This window comes from Penicillium pulvis, assembly GCF_028828015.1.
Source record: "Penicillium pulvis strain IBT 33274 chromosome Unknown contig_10_segment0_segment0, whole genome shotgun sequence".
In the NCBI taxonomy this organism is placed as follows: Eukaryota; Fungi; Ascomycota; class Eurotiomycetes; order Eurotiales; family Aspergillaceae; genus Penicillium; species Penicillium pulvis.
In genome coordinates this window covers 1,914,842-1,932,754 of record NW_026643071.1, presented here as the reverse complement: position 1 = coordinate 1,932,754, position 17,913 = coordinate 1,914,842, and the positions used below count along the sequence as shown (strand labels likewise).

At 46.2% G+C, this 17,913-nt stretch overlaps 9 protein-coding genes across 9 annotated transcripts; 6 read left to right on the top strand and 3 right to left on the bottom strand.

Annotated features, from left to right (window-relative positions):
- Positions 1 to 983: 983 nt before the first annotated feature.
- On the top strand, positions 984 to 1,537 carry N7503_000751 (uncharacterized protein; the record flags this gene model as incomplete). The annotated part of the gene is made up of 3 exons (XM_057060312.1): positions 984 to 998; positions 1,129 to 1,179; positions 1,250 to 1,537. The coding sequence occupies 3 exons, from the start codon at positions 984 to 986 to the stop codon at positions 1,535 to 1,537; spliced, it is 354 nt and encodes a 117-aa protein (XP_056927235.1).
- A 748-nt stretch (positions 1,538 to 2,285) lies between these two features.
- N7503_000750 (uncharacterized protein) lies at positions 2,286 to 2,630 on the top strand (the record flags this gene model as incomplete). Its single annotated transcript, XM_057060311.1, has 1 exon — positions 2,286 to 2,630. The coding sequence occupies one exon, from the start codon at positions 2,286 to 2,288 to the stop codon at positions 2,628 to 2,630; it is 345 nt and encodes a 114-aa protein (XP_056927234.1).
- A 413-nt stretch (positions 2,631 to 3,043) lies between these two features.
- N7503_000749 (uncharacterized protein) lies at positions 3,044 to 4,384 on the top strand (the record flags this gene model as incomplete). Its single annotated transcript, XM_057060310.1, has 6 exons — positions 3,044 to 3,225; positions 3,277 to 3,313; positions 3,369 to 3,396; positions 3,450 to 3,498; positions 3,546 to 3,768; positions 3,824 to 4,384. The coding sequence occupies 6 exons, from the start codon at positions 3,044 to 3,046 to the stop codon at positions 4,382 to 4,384; spliced, it is 1,080 nt and encodes a 359-aa protein (XP_056927233.1).
- A 641-nt stretch (positions 4,385 to 5,025) lies between these two features.
- Positions 5,026 to 6,101, bottom strand: N7503_000748 (uncharacterized protein; the record flags this gene model as incomplete). Its single annotated transcript, XM_057060309.1, has 3 exons — positions 5,026 to 5,523; positions 5,922 to 6,002; positions 6,093 to 6,101. The coding sequence occupies 3 exons, from the start codon at positions 6,099 to 6,101 to the stop codon at positions 5,026 to 5,028; spliced, it is 588 nt and encodes a 195-aa protein (XP_056927232.1).
- Positions 6,102 to 7,359: 1,258 nt separating this feature from the next.
- On the top strand, positions 7,360 to 8,010 carry N7503_000747 (NAD(P)-dependent oxidoreductase; the record flags this gene model as incomplete). The annotated part of the gene is made up of 1 exon (XM_057060308.1): positions 7,360 to 8,010. The coding sequence occupies one exon, from the start codon at positions 7,360 to 7,362 to the stop codon at positions 8,008 to 8,010; it is 651 nt and encodes a 216-aa protein (XP_056927231.1).
- A 1,909-nt stretch (positions 8,011 to 9,919) lies between these two features.
- N7503_000746 (ankyrin repeat domain-containing protein) lies at positions 9,920 to 10,936 on the top strand (the record flags this gene model as incomplete). The annotated part of the gene is made up of 1 exon (XM_057060307.1): positions 9,920 to 10,936. One exon carries the CDS (start codon positions 9,920 to 9,922, stop codon positions 10,934 to 10,936), a length of 1,017 nt encoding a protein of 338 aa, XP_056927230.1.
- A 248-nt stretch (positions 10,937 to 11,184) lies between these two features.
- N7503_000745 (symbiotic chitinase) lies at positions 11,185 to 11,698 on the bottom strand (the record flags this gene model as incomplete). The annotated part of the gene is made up of 2 exons (XM_057060306.1): positions 11,185 to 11,619; positions 11,696 to 11,698. 2 exons carry the CDS (start codon positions 11,696 to 11,698, stop codon positions 11,185 to 11,187), a joined length of 438 nt encoding a protein of 145 aa, XP_056927229.1.
- Positions 11,699 to 12,409: 711 nt separating this feature from the next.
- Positions 12,410 to 14,873, top strand: N7503_000744 (uncharacterized protein; the record flags this gene model as incomplete). Its single annotated transcript, XM_057060305.1, has 7 exons — positions 12,410 to 12,845; positions 12,902 to 13,366; positions 13,429 to 13,621; positions 13,666 to 13,815; positions 13,868 to 14,355; positions 14,427 to 14,636; positions 14,701 to 14,873. 7 exons carry the CDS (start codon positions 12,410 to 12,412, stop codon positions 14,871 to 14,873), a joined length of 2,115 nt encoding a protein of 704 aa, XP_056927228.1.
- A 96-nt stretch (positions 14,874 to 14,969) lies between these two features.
- Positions 14,970 to 16,941, bottom strand: N7503_000743 (PPN1 endopolyphosphatase family protein; the record flags this gene model as incomplete). Its single annotated transcript, XM_057060304.1, has 3 exons — positions 14,970 to 16,589; positions 16,640 to 16,726; positions 16,792 to 16,941. The coding sequence occupies 3 exons, from the start codon at positions 16,939 to 16,941 to the stop codon at positions 14,970 to 14,972; spliced, it is 1,857 nt and encodes a 618-aa protein (XP_056927227.1).
- Between the last annotated feature and the right edge of the window lie 972 nt (positions 16,942 to 17,913).

Sequence of the window (17,913 nt, the reverse complement as noted above, 5' to 3'; positions counted from 1 at the left end):
TGTACTCAATTTGTCTATCTATAAACCTGCTCAACCATAGGTCTTGAAATGTTAATAATAGACTTCAGCGCTTAATGAGTCATTGTATAGTACTGTAAACATCTAAAGTATCGGGCACTCTACGGAAAAGCGTCATATTGTTATAGACAAAAAGAGAGCTCAGCGTTTCTTGAGATTAGTTTCAAGAAAAAAGGAGTAAAATTGTGTAAGAGATAACCCCCATTATCGGAAACACAGTATATAATTCAAATCGGTGGCGACGAGTGGAAAGTGAAGTCTGGGAAACGAACTCTACCTTGGTAAAGCTATGCAGTCTAGTTTTAGATTAGCGCCTGGAACCTTTACATGCAGTAGACCGGACGAGACCTATTGCCAACCATATTGCTGACCGTCAAAATGGTTCCTACGGCATTTCCACACCGCCGATTACTACTCCAATAATGTTCAACGCCGCGTTCGTATCTCCTCGTATTATATGACGGCTTATTGTAGGCCAGCGTAATTATACTTTTCTACTACCGTTAGAAGGAAAAACTAAATCACTATCATGGTATCTGTTTCAGCTTTTATTCGTTCGGTTCAGGCAACGAATCTCAAATTCGAATGTTACCCCGCTAATCTTAAAAAGAAATCAAGTGACCGCCTACCACTTAGCAGTATCAACCTAGGCTTCCAGCACGTCAACTATGGGCCATAGCAGTTTTGACCAATAGCTAACGAAGCAACGAAGGTTGATCTCATCACTCGAGAAATTTGGAAACTGAGTGATGAAGCAAGAGCAGCTTACCATCGTTCGCTCTACAGTCATACAACTTATTAAAGATACCCATGAGACTGATCAAACTTTTGATTCATGTTCATGTAAGATGGCAGTCGCGATGTATCAAATTCCTAGTAATGACTGCTGAACGGAGCCATTTGAAGATCTGAAACCTTCGAATCTCGACCTCCACTTCTCTAAGTCTATCAATATAAATCCGAACATGGATTCCCGAACAGTAAGTGCGCATCCATTTCATAATGATAGATTTGATGGCAGTGCCAAGGTTCACTTATGTGAGGCGATATTGATATGGCGAGCACAGACATATCAAAATTACTGACGCTGTTCTCCTCTCTAATAAACAGCCAGAGAAATTGCACGACTGGCAGATTGCCCTTTCACTGCTCGCCTTTTTCGTGAGTCGCTCTACTTCTAGTCCCGCTTTGCTTGGAGGCAATGTTAGCTTATTGATCAATAACATCTTAGTTTCTATCTCTCGTGATTTCGTTCGCTTTTTTCTTCTGTTGTCTGAAGGACCGTCGAACCAAAAATGAAGTGAAAAGAGGTTACCTCAAAGCATGGGTCAAGAAACATAAAATAGTAAAAGATATTGCAGTGGCTTTGACTTTTGGACTATCTACCGTTGGTTTGGCTTTGACCTGCATGGCCGCGGCTGCACCTGTATATATCAGCTTGACACCCTTTGCCCTGACAGTAACTGGCTCTATACTCACTGGTCTTGCATTTTGGTCTGCTGTTGTTGCGAGCTATTGAGAATATTGTTGGGAAAATAATGTGAAAAGTATCCAATCACCAGAATACCCAAAGCAGCGGATCTACATGACACCAAAGAAGTACTATTGCTTGGGCACTCGAGGACTGACTGAAGATGGGTGTGCTGTGCGCATGCAGTATTTTTCGAAATCGTCTATACCACCGTATCTCGAGACTAACACCGCGATAAATAATTCCGAAACGAACAGGTCCAGGGAGGATAAATAATTGATTCCCCCGGGCCGCTTTCTAGACCGCTTCCTAGGATGGTCCCTGTATTTTATACCAAAATAATGTACACAAAACTACCTCGTGACTCATAGTTATATCTTTGAGTTTTTTCTTATACGGCCTAATGTACTCTTCTCCGCTGCCCCTCAATTAATGGCCAGCTTCCCCATTTCTTTGGTCGCCACGAGAATCTGTACGCTCTTTTCGATATATTCGGCTATCCCATAAAGATAAGATGACTCAAGGCAGCGTCAAGCCAGAGAAGATATCAGGGGGTTGTCTATGTCAGTCAATCAATTATGAGATCGTCTTTGACGGGACCGCTCCATGGCCGCCACCGGTACGTCCCCAAGGGAGATCAATCCACCTCATGCCAAGCTTGAGATTTTCTAAGTCACAGTCATAACAGTCCGCAAGTTGCCAATGTACAATGTGCCGAAAATGGACTGCCAGCCTTTTCACTCAATTCATCGTTATTGCACCTGAACAAATCGTTCCCCCTTTATCATCATTCTCTATGTACAAAGAATACTCATCATCGCCTCGTCGTTTCCGAGGATTTTGCGTGAACTGCGGTACCTCTCTGATATGGAGGTCAGAAGATAAGAAAGACACATTAGATCTTTATATCGGAACCATAGACGAACGATGGTTGGTTGGAGAGAGGGTGAAAAGTTCGGAGAAGATGACAAAGCACGGAGTCACTGTTGAAAGAGCGGGGTCTGTTGGAAAGGAGCTATGCACCCCGTCTGAGTTCCAATTTTACTACGAAAATGCTATTCCTGGGATCACTGATCTGGTTCCGGGTGGACAGAAGTTTCTTGTAGAGAATGAGGCTGACGTTGAAAAGCTTGATGATTGAGGATACCATCATGTCATTCATTCCGGTATCGCTATGCTCACATGTGATTTCAGCTATGTTAATTATCTAAGATTTTGCAGAGAGGTGACCTGGAAATGAATGAGCGCACTTGGGATCCATTATCCGAGAATCAATTCACAGGTAAATTGAATTCGAATATTGTTGTAAGCATAGAACATGATCATGGTTGTACTTGTTTATGCTACAGCTCTTTGGCGGTCACGTGGGTAGTCGCAGTGTCCCGGAATACGAGGTACCGCACACACTAAGCCATTGTGAGTTAGAAAAAATCTTATGTCTGCCTATTTTTGATGGCAGCCTATATCTTCAGACAACTATTTATTGCAAATTGACACGAGAAGCAATCAACACTTCAAAGATTCCTCGATTTCTGTTGTCAGTCCACCTCGAATATGGGCGGTTGGGATGTGTATTGCGCAATATGTGGCTCGACGTTCCGAAGCGACGTCTCTATTGATTCAGACGACGAGACCGATTTAACGTACAGTGGGGAAGTCATTGGACAGAGCGATATTAAGTGGCTAGACACGCTCTGCGCTCTTGGTATCAATCCTAATGTCCCTGGGGAAACCAAGTTAGTAATATATCTGTCTCATGAATCCAAATCATGTCCTAATAGGTATAGATCTTTCATCACAGGCTTTGGGACTTATGACGATGCCGTGAGTCATTACGTGATCGTGACTAAGAGCTGAGCATCCTAACAAGCACCTCTAGGCTTCTATCGATGTAGCTCAAGGCGAGGGTTTGTATAAACCTGCACTACTACGCCTTAAATCGTGTCTGACCTTAAAGTAGACCCTAACGTTCCCCTTGATGAAAGAGGCAGAGTGTCCTACTTTTCCACGTATGTTCCAATTACTCTTGTTCTGATAAGGTATTAATCTTCTCTAGATACCATGATTACTCCCAGGAGTCTCCTATTGTCTTCCCTTTTCATGAAGTCTGCTACAAGGAAATTCTTCTCCGATGTTTCAAGAATGAGAAGATAAACGGAGATGTGCTCTATGCTCTCTGCGAAGAGATGAGACAAGACCTACATAACGTGTTGGCACTGGACTACGGTGAACCCTTCCCGCCGTTTGAACAATATTGGGAATGCCACAAGGGCGAAGAGGTAACTCATCCCTGCAAACAAAAGAAGTGGTACCTGGCTTAAAGATTCAAAATAGGTCCTGGTGACGCATCCCGTCAATATACCCCAGCTAGCGATTCACCTGAATTCAATTGCAGAAGAAGAACTCGTTGTGGACGTGGAGAAGAAAATGTCCAAATCAGCGTCTGTACAGAACAGATATGATATATTCGACAAGCTACCATTTGAGTTGCGTCAGAATATATTCGAAATCCTTCCAATTGCATCCGTCTTTGCTATCAAGGCTGCATCATATTCAATGCATGCTTGTCCATACGCATCTTGGAAACAAAGATTGGAAACTGACATGCCTTGGCTTTGGGAAGTTCGTGATATAAATCCGTTCAAATCACAGGCGATGGAGGCCAAAGTCTCTAAAATGTTCAGTGAACTTGAGGAAAAGAGTCGATACAACAAAAAGACGGTTGATTACATCCCTGGAATTGTGAACCGCAGGCGGATCTGGGGGATCTGTGAAGATATTAAAAGTTTGTACCAAGACAAACTAGCGGAAGCGCAAGGGTACCAGCTTGACAGTACGGCAAATCTAGCTGCGACCAGGGCTCGCTTCGCTGCCTTTAAGGCAGAGAACCCTTGATTCTAGGATACGTCAGAGCATGCACAGGACGGCTTCGGAATAATGAATTAGGCACATTTGTCATGACACGCGCTGGCAAGGGTTAGTTTCATCTTTGAGGGACTTTGAGCTGTAAGTAGTCATCCGGGGGTATATTTTGGTATAATGACCTGCATGGACATCGCTTGATTGCAAGGAAACGCGATAAACAAAACATTGTGATATGGTGCTTTTGACACTTTGATTTCAATTTGTCATCCGTCAGCACCAATGTTATATTCTAGGGACAGCTCGTCTTTCAAACTACACAAAAGGGTGTCGCGTTGATAGACCTTTGTTTGTACAGTACTATTCGAAATCAGTCTTACCTATACTCTTGACTTTCATCCCTGAACCCTAGCCTAAAACACGCTAGTCTAATTTCAGCCACACCCTCCTGATTTCTGTTAAACCGTATTGTATTCCTTGATAACGATGGGTGGGTCATTATTACAATACCGTGGCTTGCATTGAAAATCAATGATACAGTAGTCAAGTATGGGTGTGACAATTGATTAAGTGGTAACAATACCGGACCCGCCCACATATACGGGCTGACAGTGCCATTATTTCTGCGATAAGTATTTAAAGGAGTCTTCAACTAGGGCTCCCAGTTCAATGACTTATTCCAACGCATCTTGTTTATCTAGGTATAGAGTCCGTGTCCCACAGTATGTGTAAGGGTTTTTTTTCCCACCCCGATACACGCCATCGTCATCGACCTCGTTCTGAATATCCTGGATTGAACCTCGGTATTCGGGACATGAGATAGATCTCGCCATTAGGTTTACGAATTCACATGCGAGTCGGACACTGAGAAAGGGTTCATCCTTCTCTTTAGGCTGAATCTGAACCAGGAGCAAGCTGTGATCCCTGATCGTCTGGTCGTCCGCAATGTAGAGCACGTTCGTTGCTACTTTCTTTCCGGTAACCCTTTCTCGAAAAAGACAAATAATATCATCAATAGTCCTCCCGTGGAACGTAGATGTGTCGTATTCATAGTGCGTGTCCATGGCGCTTGTTGCGTCGCCTTCGATGTTGTCGTCATCTTCAAGGACGTAGAGGTAGTGCGGTGAAAAGAAGCTTCTTCGGTAGGCCGTGACGATAATATGAGTCAGGATCTATAGATTTAATCAGATGAGAATACAGGATGCATGGGGTCTCTATTACATAATGTGGAATGAACCGTATGCAGACAAGGGGGTATAACACCTCGTCGTCCATTTTTGCGGGCCCTTACTGGTGATGAAATTGAAGAATCTGTGTTGCTAAAGGAAAGAGGTCGGCGTTCACCTAAGTGTAGTGGGGGACGCCGTCCCCTTACCCATTACCTGACGAGTTATGTTCTAGTCTATGTTATTTACGTTATGCTGTTGATGGCGTTGTGCCAGTACGTGTATGGTATAATGTGTTTTCACAAGCGAGTCAGATACCCACGTACTGTGGCGTGGTATAGGTTTGAAACCACTTGTCCCCACTCTCACTGCCACCATTTTCCGCCGGCCAAGTTCTTACTTACCACATTGAAGTCATTAAAATAAGAGACTTTAGCCCTAAAGGCTTGAAGGATATCTGAGAGGATTCCGAACTCGTGCAACACCTGAAGGGATCGATATAATTACTATATGCGGACTAGCGTGTCAGGGAATAGTTAGTCAGTGTGTATCGGTCACGCAGATCTCTAGAATACGATAGCCATTGTGGCTATTGAAAGGACTGGACCCCATTTCTGGGCCTACTATACGAAAAATTGGTTATTACTGATCTTTAGTTGAGGCCTACGCCATCGGCTGCCGAAAGGCTGTTGTTCGCTCACTGGACCTTAGTTAAGACAAGCGGTTCGCCGATGGTTTCATCCGTTTAAATTACTCTTTAAGTCTAAAAAATAAATACACCTACTAGGAGTATTGACTGGTAGAGGGTATGAACGCCTTGCAAGTTGAGGAGGAGTGTTGAACCCGATGGTTCAAGGACTGAATTGCGGGGCTCAAATAGACGCTTCCGTGGAATTCCACCGGAGGCTCGTACAAAATACGGTACTTTACGAGTGCATTTTCTACGTCCATCGATAAGCTTCAAGAAGGTCCGCTAAATGATTGGTGTTCGCCAGGTCCGTAGTCGTGGGGCCAGAAAAGAATTACTAAGGAAGTGTTGGTCAAGTCGATTTTGAGGATGACTGTATCCGTATTGTGAACAAAATTTTAATATAAAACTTCCTGACCTGTTTCTGAAAAGTCCTGGAGGTCATGAGATATGTACCTTTTATCCGCCGCTAAGGTGTTAGCGCAAATCCATCATCGAGCGGGCCGCATTGAATTGAGGGATACAATAAGATGCACGCTGTATGTTACCGTGTCTCAGGGCAACCTATAATTACAGAATGTATAGAATAAATCAATGAAATCGCATGAAAGTCTATTATGAGGCCGCCCGGTGCCATTTTCTAGAGGAACTGTAGTTACGTAATGATTCCCTGACTCAGCAGCCTAGTCGTCCTGCGCCACGGGAAGGTGAGCAGGCCTTGAGCCCTTGGATCTTCGAAACTTGATGCCACTTTCGTAACAGGATTTGTAATCTTGCGGACTCTCGACAAAACCCGGGCCATGCGACCCACGGGTTTAGGACTACAGTTGATGGCGAGATTCATAAGCTTGCCCGTCACTTGCGGTAGCTAAGCAAGCACTACTAGGCAGAAGCGGGCCGCGTTGTAGACAGTGCTTAGGTCCAATCAGCCCTGACCCCTTCGATAGAGTTTGTCCCGCAGCTATATATACCCGTGGACCTGGTGGAAGCTCACTATCTATATCGTTCCAAATTATCTAGTTCATCATCCGTTAATCTCAAGCAAAGTTGAAAGTTTCACCACAGTCATTGTTCCACGTGCCAATTCAAACCAGCCCATAACAATCTGGAACCAAGTCAGCATCCTACCGACAGTGCAGCAGCATCTTCAAATCATGCGTATTCTCGTCATTGGTGGCAGTGGACAGACTGGTCGTCTCGTCATCGATGAAGCGTTGCAGCGCGGCCACAAGATTACAGCCTTGATCCGTAATCCTTCTGCACTTCCGGCTACGGAAGGCCTGAATATCGTGAAGGGCACACCAGTGGAACCTTCGGAAATTGAAAGCGCTTTCAACGCAGTCCACGGCGACCTCCCAACTGCTGTGATCGTCACGCTTTCATCCCCGAAAGAAAAGGGGGCTCGAGTCCTATCTCTCACGCACGAAAACCTCATCGCTGCTATGAAAAAGCATGGAGTCTCCAAAATTGCGACACTATCTTCGTTTGGAGTTGGATCTTCTCTCGCGAATATCACTTTCTTGATGAGATGGGCAATCTCCAGCACCAGCCTTCGGTATCCATTTGCGGACCACAATTATGTCGACGAGATACTCAAGAAGAGCGACTTAAACTTCGTGCTGTTGAGGCCAGCGCGACTGACCATGGCGAAAAAAGCGCCCGTTCAGTTCCTTGGCGATGATGGGAAGGGACTTGGTATTTTCGCGGGCCTGGGGGGCATTTCGCGGGCTAGTGTGGCGGCTTGTCTGGTGGATGCTGTTGAGAAGAGCACTTGGGATCGAAGCACTCCTGTGATATCGAACTGATGGAATGTTGTATGGGCCTCGGTGCAATATAACAGAACGACCATGCGACAGGAAAAGATAAGTCATATTAGTTTGTGTGCTTTATGAAGCCTTATCTAACAGTTAATGTATGCTTTCGGTTTTCGGACATAACAACGTCTGATCGGTAATCTATTTGAACTTGCAGTTTTAGTGACTTCTGCCCTACCGAGGGGGTCTTGACTGGCTGACGTATGGGAAGCACGCTTAATCTATCAAAGGAAATGTAACTATAGATATCAAATATCTTTTGCCAGCGTCCTATTATTGAGGGCGACCTCCAACTCGATCAAGTCGTGAATATACGTCGGTGGGTCCTCGTCATATGCCCGACCTTCCACCCAACCACCGACTTAGATAAGAGGGAGGCTACCCTTTACGAAACAATCTGTTGTAGAGAGGCGTAACCGATGGAAAGTGTTAGGTCGATGTCAGTGCAGCTTCTGTCGGACGGAGAGGCGGTTGAACGCCGTCGCCGTTATGGCTGATGAGAGGACTGGGCTCCATATTTCCAGATTTGTTGTAATGACATACTTATGGTGAGTGACTATTAGTTGATGTCTGCGCCATCGGCCGCCGTTATTGTAGTTGTTCGCCTGCAAACAATCGAAAACTGGTCGAGACACCTTGTTGCCGATGATATCATTCGTGATGAGACCCTCTAAGCCAAAGAGACGCCCCTCAGAAGTGATGACCTGTACATGCCGCATAGGATGACAAGGAGAATCGAAGCCACTCAGCAGGTCATCAAGTTGCAAAGTGCCAGGCGGCTCTGCCCACATGATCTGCAGAGATCCACTAATTATAGCTTTCCATGCGATTCTACTGGCTTTTTGTACTTATCCTATAATGTTACACGGCAAGGTGTCGTATTATACAAACTACATTTTATGGTATCCACTTAATGCGGCCCGCGCAATATGGAATCTAATATAAGGCCTTGGTGGGCCAGAAAAGAGTCATAAAGTGTGTTTTGGTCAAGGGGACTTCGAGGACGACTGTACTAAGCTCAAGATACGGCGCCTCATAGAGAGAGAGAGGGGTTTTTCCTCCCCATGAAGAACACTCGGCTAGTGAGAGTAATCACTCAGTTAATGGAACTGCCAGGTCATGTTTCGCTAACGTCACACATCTTTATCCAAAACAGTAGCCGCTCATGCCTTTTCGACAATTATACCTGCATGTCGCAAATGGCCCTCAGCACCCTGCTGCCTCGCACCAACGTCATAAACACGTCGCCGGAGGGAAACACAAAAGCCCTGGTCGGGATTTTGATCATAAGCTGACCAAGCCTTGACAGAGGCTGCATTTAAGGATAGGAACAGTGAGCTAAGCATCTGATCAGCTCTAGGTAATTGGCTACTATCAGCGTCATAAGCTGGTCAGGTCAGACATCAGAGGAGAGAAAACAAAAGAGTGTATGAGTACACTGAAAGGGACAAGACAGAGTGATAGGCTGCTGTATTGTGAAGAGTTGTCAAAGGGCAAAAAGGAAGAAAAGCGCTGATCCATTTACCGAGGTCTACGCCAACTCACACGATGTATATCTAGACGACATTATTCTCCGCTTAGACAGGTCCCTCGAGCCTTCATTCGCCAGACTTAAGGTACACTGGCAGCGATCACGGCCCCCTTTTAACTGGTTCCAAGGTTCGTTGCCAAGAAGACGAATTTCGGGTGGATACGCGCGCTCGCTCAAGTGAGCCAGCCACTAGTGCGTCAGCTACAGCAGCGGTTTGTAGCCGGAAAACTGCATTATTACCAGTAATTACACTAGAATATTACAGGGTCTTCCACCCGGGCATATCTTGGCAGCAGCTATATAATATGATCCACCCCCTTTAGTCCGCGAGTATCTTATCCACATTCGACTTTTTTATATCTCGAAATCATGCCTCTAACGCAACTTCCACCAGAGATACTCCTTCAAATTGGGCATATGATCCACAAAGAATCAGATCTTGCTTCTTTCGTCCAAGTCAATCGTGGTCTATACCAAACGCTCGTAGCACAACTCTACCTACGCAATGCAAAAGACTCAGGCGGAACAGCAATTCTCCATGCAGCCAGCTCAGGAAATTGTTTCGCCCTACAGAAAGCCCTTCAAGCCTGGACAGATGCTAAGAGTCCCGCTAAATTGCCTGTTAAACCCGACCAGCCGTTGCTTCTAGCAGCGAAAAATGGCAATCTACCTGCGGTGAAAATGCTTTTAGACTATGGTATCGACCCGAATGTTCGAGGCCAGAAAAAATGCACGCCTCTTATCGCGGCGAGTCAATATGGGCATACAGCCGTGGTTGCGACACTCCTGGCACACCCGAATATCAAAAAGAACGTTTACTCACTGGGCCAAATAACTCCGATTAATATCGCTACACAAAACGGCCATACTGAAATCGTGAAGATGCTGCTATCCTCTGGTGCTAATGCAGGATTTGCGCGAGAAAATGGACTAGCCCCTCTTCATAGCGCTATCCGAAATAAAGATCTTGACTTAGTTCGTCTTCTTGTGAACCGGAAAAACGTTGATCCTAACGCTATCTTTGCGGAGAGTCGCTTTTCCGATCTTACTCCGTTACATATCGCAGTTAAGACAAATGAAGAGGAGCTGGTCAAGATTCTACTTACGGATAAGCGGATCAATCCAGACATAATTGCGCACCCGCTTTCCCAAACACCTTTGTTAGACGCTGTAATAAAGGACAACGAGGTGATGGTTCGCCTTTTACTCGAAGCCGGGGCAAGAAAAGAGATCAAAGATCGCTCAGGTCTATCACCTGCTATGTTACTTGATGCAGCAAGTGCAAATGATCGCAGTGAACTCCTTGGAGCCCGGGCATGGTTTATTACAGATTTACCTCCACTTGGTACGCTGACACGCGATCGTCCGCCTCAAGACAACCCTTAGATTAAGTGTTTTCTGCGTTAATGAGAATATAAGCATTGTCCCTAGAAAAGACCATAAAACTAGGGGGTAGTCAGGCTATGGCTCGTTTCCTTGTTTTTCAATCTTCCCTTACTATATTTGGTAAAACACTTGGTATTAAATCACGTCAGATTAAGCATAAACAAGCACAGTAAGAATAGGACACTGATCGAATTGCTTATGATATAACTGGGATCTCTGCTCTCTTCTCACACTTACCAGTCTAGATACTAATCGATCTCCATAGCGTCATCATCATCATCAATTTCCATATCATCGCTATCTCCATCAGCCACCCCAGTATATCCATTGACATGTTCCGTCTCACCAAGCATGATTATGCGGTCAGCCTGTGCCCGAAGGGCTGTGCAAATAGACTTAATCAGATTTGCATTATCTTTGTCCTCTTTTGCCACAGCCATAGCCGCAATCCGAGTGAGCCAAGTTTCAATAAACAGTGTTGACTTGTTCTGGATATGATTGAGAAGATCAAGCAGATATTCATCCCATGCAAGAGCCAGACCGAACTTCTCACCAGGGTACTCATCTTTCAAGGCCGCGTCTGTGAGTGCAAGCTGCTGACGAACATGATAGATAATTCGTTGCATCCTTAGTTTCACCTCGTCATTAGCAAGATATGCATATACCCCAATAGCAGTTTCGATCTGTAAAAGGGATGTTGAATAGTCTACTGTCTATGTACCCCTGCATCTTTGCAGCGGCGCGAATAGAGAGACCAACCATGATCTATGCATGAGAAAATTTAGGTATAGCATCGATAATTTTTCGACTCGTATAACGTAAGATTAGCAAGGTCTTTTAAACCACCCCTCTTTCTTGCCTCCAGTCACTACCCCCTACGTCGATCACCATATAAAGAGGGGAACGCTCGAAGGGCAGCACACTCGAGGATGTGCGGGTCGATCTAGCCGTGCAACATAACAACACAAGAAACCGCAGGGTATATAGGGTATCCATGGTAGCACCTAAATATGTAGCATAAGAGAGGTGTAGAAGCGTGTTATTCAATACTATCTTCGAGCTGCTAGATATACTACCCGTGCCCAGCATACCCGTGTACTGAAAACCGGGTGTCATAATACAGGTCGGAAAAACCTCTTCCGGTCTATCCCGTAATAACAAGTAACAGGGGGTTCCCAACTACACTAGTTAGCGGAGGGACAACGAGGTGCAGCTTAAGGTGTGATGTGGTCATATATACGGAGTACAACTTCCCTGTATCTATTTGGTAAAAGCAGTGGGAAAAGCGATCGAAAGTACATACAAAAGTAAGGTAAATACAGTACCAATACGTAAAAAGCCATTTGAGCTACATGTCGCTATCCAGCCCCCGTAACATCCCTTCCGATCTACCCGCGCCAGCCAGAAGCCTACCCGACCGTTCCCCGACCCGATTGACCTTGTCCAACTACACTATATTATCAAGAAACATCAATGGCCCCATCAGAAGAGCCAAACCCCACAGAGGGACGAGTGTCAAAAAGGCGCCGCGTAGCAGTCGCCTGTGATGCATGTCGGTCCCGGAAATCCCGGTGCGACGGCGTGCGGCCTCGCTGCTCGCTGTGCGTCGATCTGGGCTTCGAATGTATGTATACGCCTCCGGCTACGGCGACGAACGTGATAGTACAAAAAGAGTATTTGCATGGTTTAGAAGACCGGGTAAAGAGGCTTGAAGAGTCTTTCAGGAATGTGAGAAGTGATGTTGATGGGTTGACTGTTCGTGTCGATCGGGTGCCCGAGGTGCGTGATAGGGAGGTTCGTGGGGAGGTGCGAAGTGCCATCCAGGTATCTGACCTGATTGGATCGGAGGATTCTGTCGATGCGATGGGGGCGATCTCTTTTGCTGATGAAGAGGATTCTGGATTTTTCGGTATGGTCGTGCCTGTCCTTCATGTAGCGAGATGAGAGCAATACTGATGACGCCAGGTCCATCTTCTAACATCGCTTTCTTGAGACACTTGTCCAGTGCCGTAGTGCAGAAAGGATACTCCTTGTCCCCTGGTGCTGCGGATGGTGGTTTCGTAAGCGTATCAAAACCATCATCAACACTGCGCCAAGCCGCGCAGGAGAAGGTCAATGTTTTTGCATTGCCTCCTCAATCGGAGACGCTGGCTTTGATAAATCTTTATTTCTCGGAGACTGGCTTACTCTACCCATATATCTATCCACCGACGTTCTTGGCGACCTACCACCGCATGGCACGAGAGAACTTTTCCGGGGTTAGAAAAAGCTGGCTTGGTCTATTAAATATGATCTTGGCTATGGCTACTATCACTGCTGAGTCAAATGGTGCCAGTGCGGATACGCGGATTGCCCAGTCAGATGTTTTCTACCAGCGTGGTCTTGGGCTTTGTGGTGGTGAGCTGTGGCGTGGTACCACATTGGAACTTGGTAAGTCTCACGAGACTGGCAGATAAACGTCGAGTGAATTTTTCTTACCAAGCCTTATATAGTTCAATTTCATCTTTTGGCGGGTCAATACCTACAAGGTACTCAGAAGTCTGTGCAGGTATGGAATGTTCATGGATTGGCAGTGAAAGGTGCCTTGCAGCTTGGGCTTCACTCTCAACACGCATCTCGAACATTTGATCCCTTAGAACAGGAGTTTCGGAAGCGTACTTGGTACTGCTGTGTTATGTTGGATAGGTGAGAAGAATACAATTGCATGATGATCGGCGCTAACTTTATAGAACTCTGAGCATGACCTTTGGACGACCGGCTGCCATCCCGGATAGCTATGTGAAGCTGGACTTGCCTTCGACGCACCAATTTGAGTCATCATCAGCTCTTGTGGATGCCGAGACATCCAGTCTAAGCGTCTCTTTCTTCAATTCGACCATGTAAGTTACACCGCAACCGAAATTGACTTCTATTACTAAAAGGTCAATCAAGTACCTTATACAAAAATCTCTGGAACGTCCTCGACTCTCTGTACGGCCAAAACATCGGCTGCGAAGACCCGTTATCCGTCAGCGAAACTGTCTCCCACGTCTTCAGCATAGAGCAAAATCTGTTCTCCTGGGAAGGATCACTTCCCGCATCATTGCAGCTAATCACAAAAGCTCACCTAGACGAGATGTCCCATGAAAAGATCTCCGGCACTAAATCCTTTTCCTGGAAATTCCGTGTAATCTTGACATTACGCTACCTTAACCTCCGAGTCCTACTACACAGACCCGTTCTCGTCAAATTCATCACTGCAAGCCGAGCGCCGGATCGGGATCCCGAGGATTTGAAACTTTTGCAGCGCATCGGAATGAATAGTATGGCTATATGCACGATGTCAGCAATGGAGATAATCAATATCATCTTTCAAGCTGTTTCCGATCCGATGTGGAAACAAAGCTTGTTAGGTGCATATTGGTATTCGCTTTATTACAGTAAGCCTCTCCATCTCCATTTTCATCTCCATTCCCACCTCTCCAACTTTGCTTAACTAATAAAATACCAGCTTTCAATGCCGCATTGGTGATTCTCGGCGCCATTTGGGTATACCGCGATACAAGCCTTACTGGCTCGTCAATGCTCAACGAAGCGAGAGATCTGAAAGAGTACCCCGCTCGCGCGATTGCAGCTCTTTCCAAACTCGATAATGGGAATCGATTGATCGATCGGTGTAGGTCATTCTTGGAACATTTTAATAACGTCTTGGCGAATCCTGGTAAGCTTCTATACACGCGTGCGCGCTATTCTTGAATGATGCATGATTGATAACCTTCATTTAGATACTGAGGGCCCGACTCCTTCTTTGCCGTCTTTGGCTATCAGTCGTGAAGTTTTACAACCTACCGACTTTGATTTCTCGCCTTTTGGTATGGAACTGGGGGAGTTCATGATGGATGATGATTTCGTTGCGATGATTGATCGTCAGGGATTGTCGGGCTCGGGTTATGATTGAATGTATACTGGTATATATGTATCACTATCAACCTCATGCTAGCTCAAATGTAAAGCTAGACTCTTAAAGAATGAACACCGTGCTGTTGTAGTTGTATCAGTGCTTCTCCAGTTCCCTAGCGATAGATGCACGCTGAGCAATCTTCGCCAACAAAGGCGCCATCCCAGCATGGTTACACTCAGGCAGCACTCTCTCCCGAGCACCCACACCCTGGCCACCCCGCTTCTCGAAGCTAAATCCCACTTTTTGCACATAGCAGTTGTATTGCGCATCAGCTCCCCTCAAAGCACAGATCTCACCACTGATGCAATCTCCAGTGCAACTGGGAACCTTATACCCTCTCGTCCGTCTTGCCCAGAAATCACCGAAAACTGTGGGATCATTCTCCATAGCCACGGTAACATTGTGCCAAAATGCCGGTGAGAGCTCTGAAATCGGATCGGTAACAGGCGACGCAAGCTTAGATCCATAAGCTTCTTTTGCAGAGTAGTAAGGCACCCATTCCGGGGATTTTTGTTCCGGCGCATCGATATCAGCGATAAACTGTGTGAAGTCTAGTACGCCGAAGGTGACGGGGTCGATATCGTAGACGCGGAAAGAAGGAGGGCCGGAGGTAGGTGTCATTGACGGAGCGATATAGCCCATAGCTGTAGCCGTATCCCAGGTTTGGTTGTTATAATCCGAGTATGAGACCTGGAACTCGTCTAGATGTGTATGGCCGAAGAATAAGGCGGCTATAGTTGCATCGTAACGTTGGACGATCTGGTCGAAATAGTGTGAATGATCGTGGAAATGATCAGAGTTCCCGTATGGGATGTGGGAGATGAGCCAGACGCGCTCGGAAGCACTTTCGGCCGCTTGAAGCTCATTGATGAGCCATTTCAGTTGGCTGTTAGGATCGTACTCCATTGGCTCGTTATAGGCGAAGAAATTGTATTTGTAGTAGAAGATGCTGTTGTAAGAGATTATTCGTAGGTTGCTGTTTGGGTGGAGAACTGAGTATGATCCGTACTCGTCTGCCGATTTAATGGATGGTAGACCTGTGAGGGCAATCCAATTTGTTGTTAGGGCATCGTAGGCCCACTGTGGGCTGTAGCTACTGGGAACTTTGGATGATGGGAAGAGATTGAGGGGTGCGGAATCGTGGTTTCCTAGTGCAGCGTAGACTTTACCGAGACTATCTTTCATTGCGCCGTATGTAGCATTGAAGTTCTCGAGAACTTCAGACTTGTCGTCCAGCCATACATCGTGGGCTACTACATCTCCCGTGTAGATTGAGAAGGAGGGGTTGAGATCTGCGATTGCAGCGTTCATGCTTTCTTGAAGCCGATGCGGAGGATCGCAGCGAGGGTTTCCCCAAGGTCCGCAGGGGGAAGAAGTGTTGCCTGGCGCATCATTTTCCTCGTAGGTCCTGCAGCATATAGGCTTGGAACAGGCGTAGTTGGAACCAATTTCGTAGGCAAGGTCGACATGCGTATCGCTGAAATGGACTACCTTGATTGGGGGCTCACCGCTTGGTGGAGGTCGACCGGCTGACGGTTTGGGAGCAGGGAAAGCCAAGTCATACTCTCGAACTTTTGGATACTTGCATAAGCCCACCAGGCTTGCACAAAAGGTGTTGGCAGTGTGGGAGCCTATTTTGAGGTTTTTGAGAGAGTAGTGAACGGAGGGTCCTTCGCCAGCAATGACTCCAGCGCAGACATCAGGGTCTTCGGCCTGATTCATATCAGCCATATCTCATGTTCATTTTACATATGGGAGCTTACACCGCTGATATCGCACACTCCTGTCAAAACATCTATCATGAAGTTGTCTCCAAAGCCGGCCACGAGCTTGAGACCACCCAGGAGAGCCTATGTAAACATATAGGCTTTAGCTAGTGATATGTTGAACGATCCTGAGCCACACCGTCACTTACCTGACAGCTGGTACAGTCAACCGCTTCTTTGAAGTGATCCCAGATGTTACTGATCCAGCTCTCGGCAGACTCGGTGTGAGCATTAGCGAATGGCATCCAAAACGCAACTAATGCCACCAGAGCAGCTTGTTTCATCATGATCAGCAACATCTTGAGATTGGCCGCTTGAAATGAGTTGGAAGCACCGGTGCAAGGAAGCAATAATTATTCGCAAACTGAAATGGGATGTGAGCGACGGTTCTCTTATAGTCCGAATTTGAGTACCGAGAGCACATGCTCGTGAATATGCCCAGAAACACCGGTCCGCTTAGGGTCGGTACCCCTGCAGTTGGAAAATAGGCCATGATGATCTTTAGATATCGCATAGGATATTTGCTGTTCAGTAGCTGCTACCTGTTTTGTATATGTGGATACGGCATTTTCTCCAGAATATCCCGATCGGACGCAATGTAGTCTTATAATGAGAATTGTGGTCATAGATGAGGAAATAGAAGGCACGATTTAACATTTTCACAGGTTCACGGGGTTCACGGGATTTATTGAAGGCCGACCGAGAGGGGTTCTTCGCAAATGCATACTAGAATGAGGAAGCCAAGCAAATAACCTCTGCAACGCTGCACGTTAAAGTACGGCGTGGGTCTAGTGCAGGTTACGTTACTTATGGGACCTTGGCCTTTTTGAAGCGTCAGGCTGCATACCCACATGAGAATTCGTGCAATGAGACGATGACCGCCAAGGATGAGAAATTTGCAGCGCTTGATCATGTTGAGTTAGCGTGCGATGGCCATCTTATCGCCTTACCCTGTTTAGGCCGACATGCCAAGCTCATCGGACCTGCAAGCGACCGAAGGTGTGGAGATCTAACACGATGATTGGCTCAGATGGGATAGCCGAGTTTGTGCTGATCTTGCCTGTCAAATTTCACTTCCAATGTCATTCTATCGATGTCGCTATCAATCAGATTCTTATAAGCAGCTTTTGCTTATTGGTTGATGTTTTGCGGCTTTCCGCAGCGGAGAAACGATATGCCGTAATTGCGGGATAAACGAGATCCGGGGTAGGGTTGGTCCGGTCGCGTATGTTGGAACGAACCAAGTCGGCCAAATGGAAGGGAAACGATGG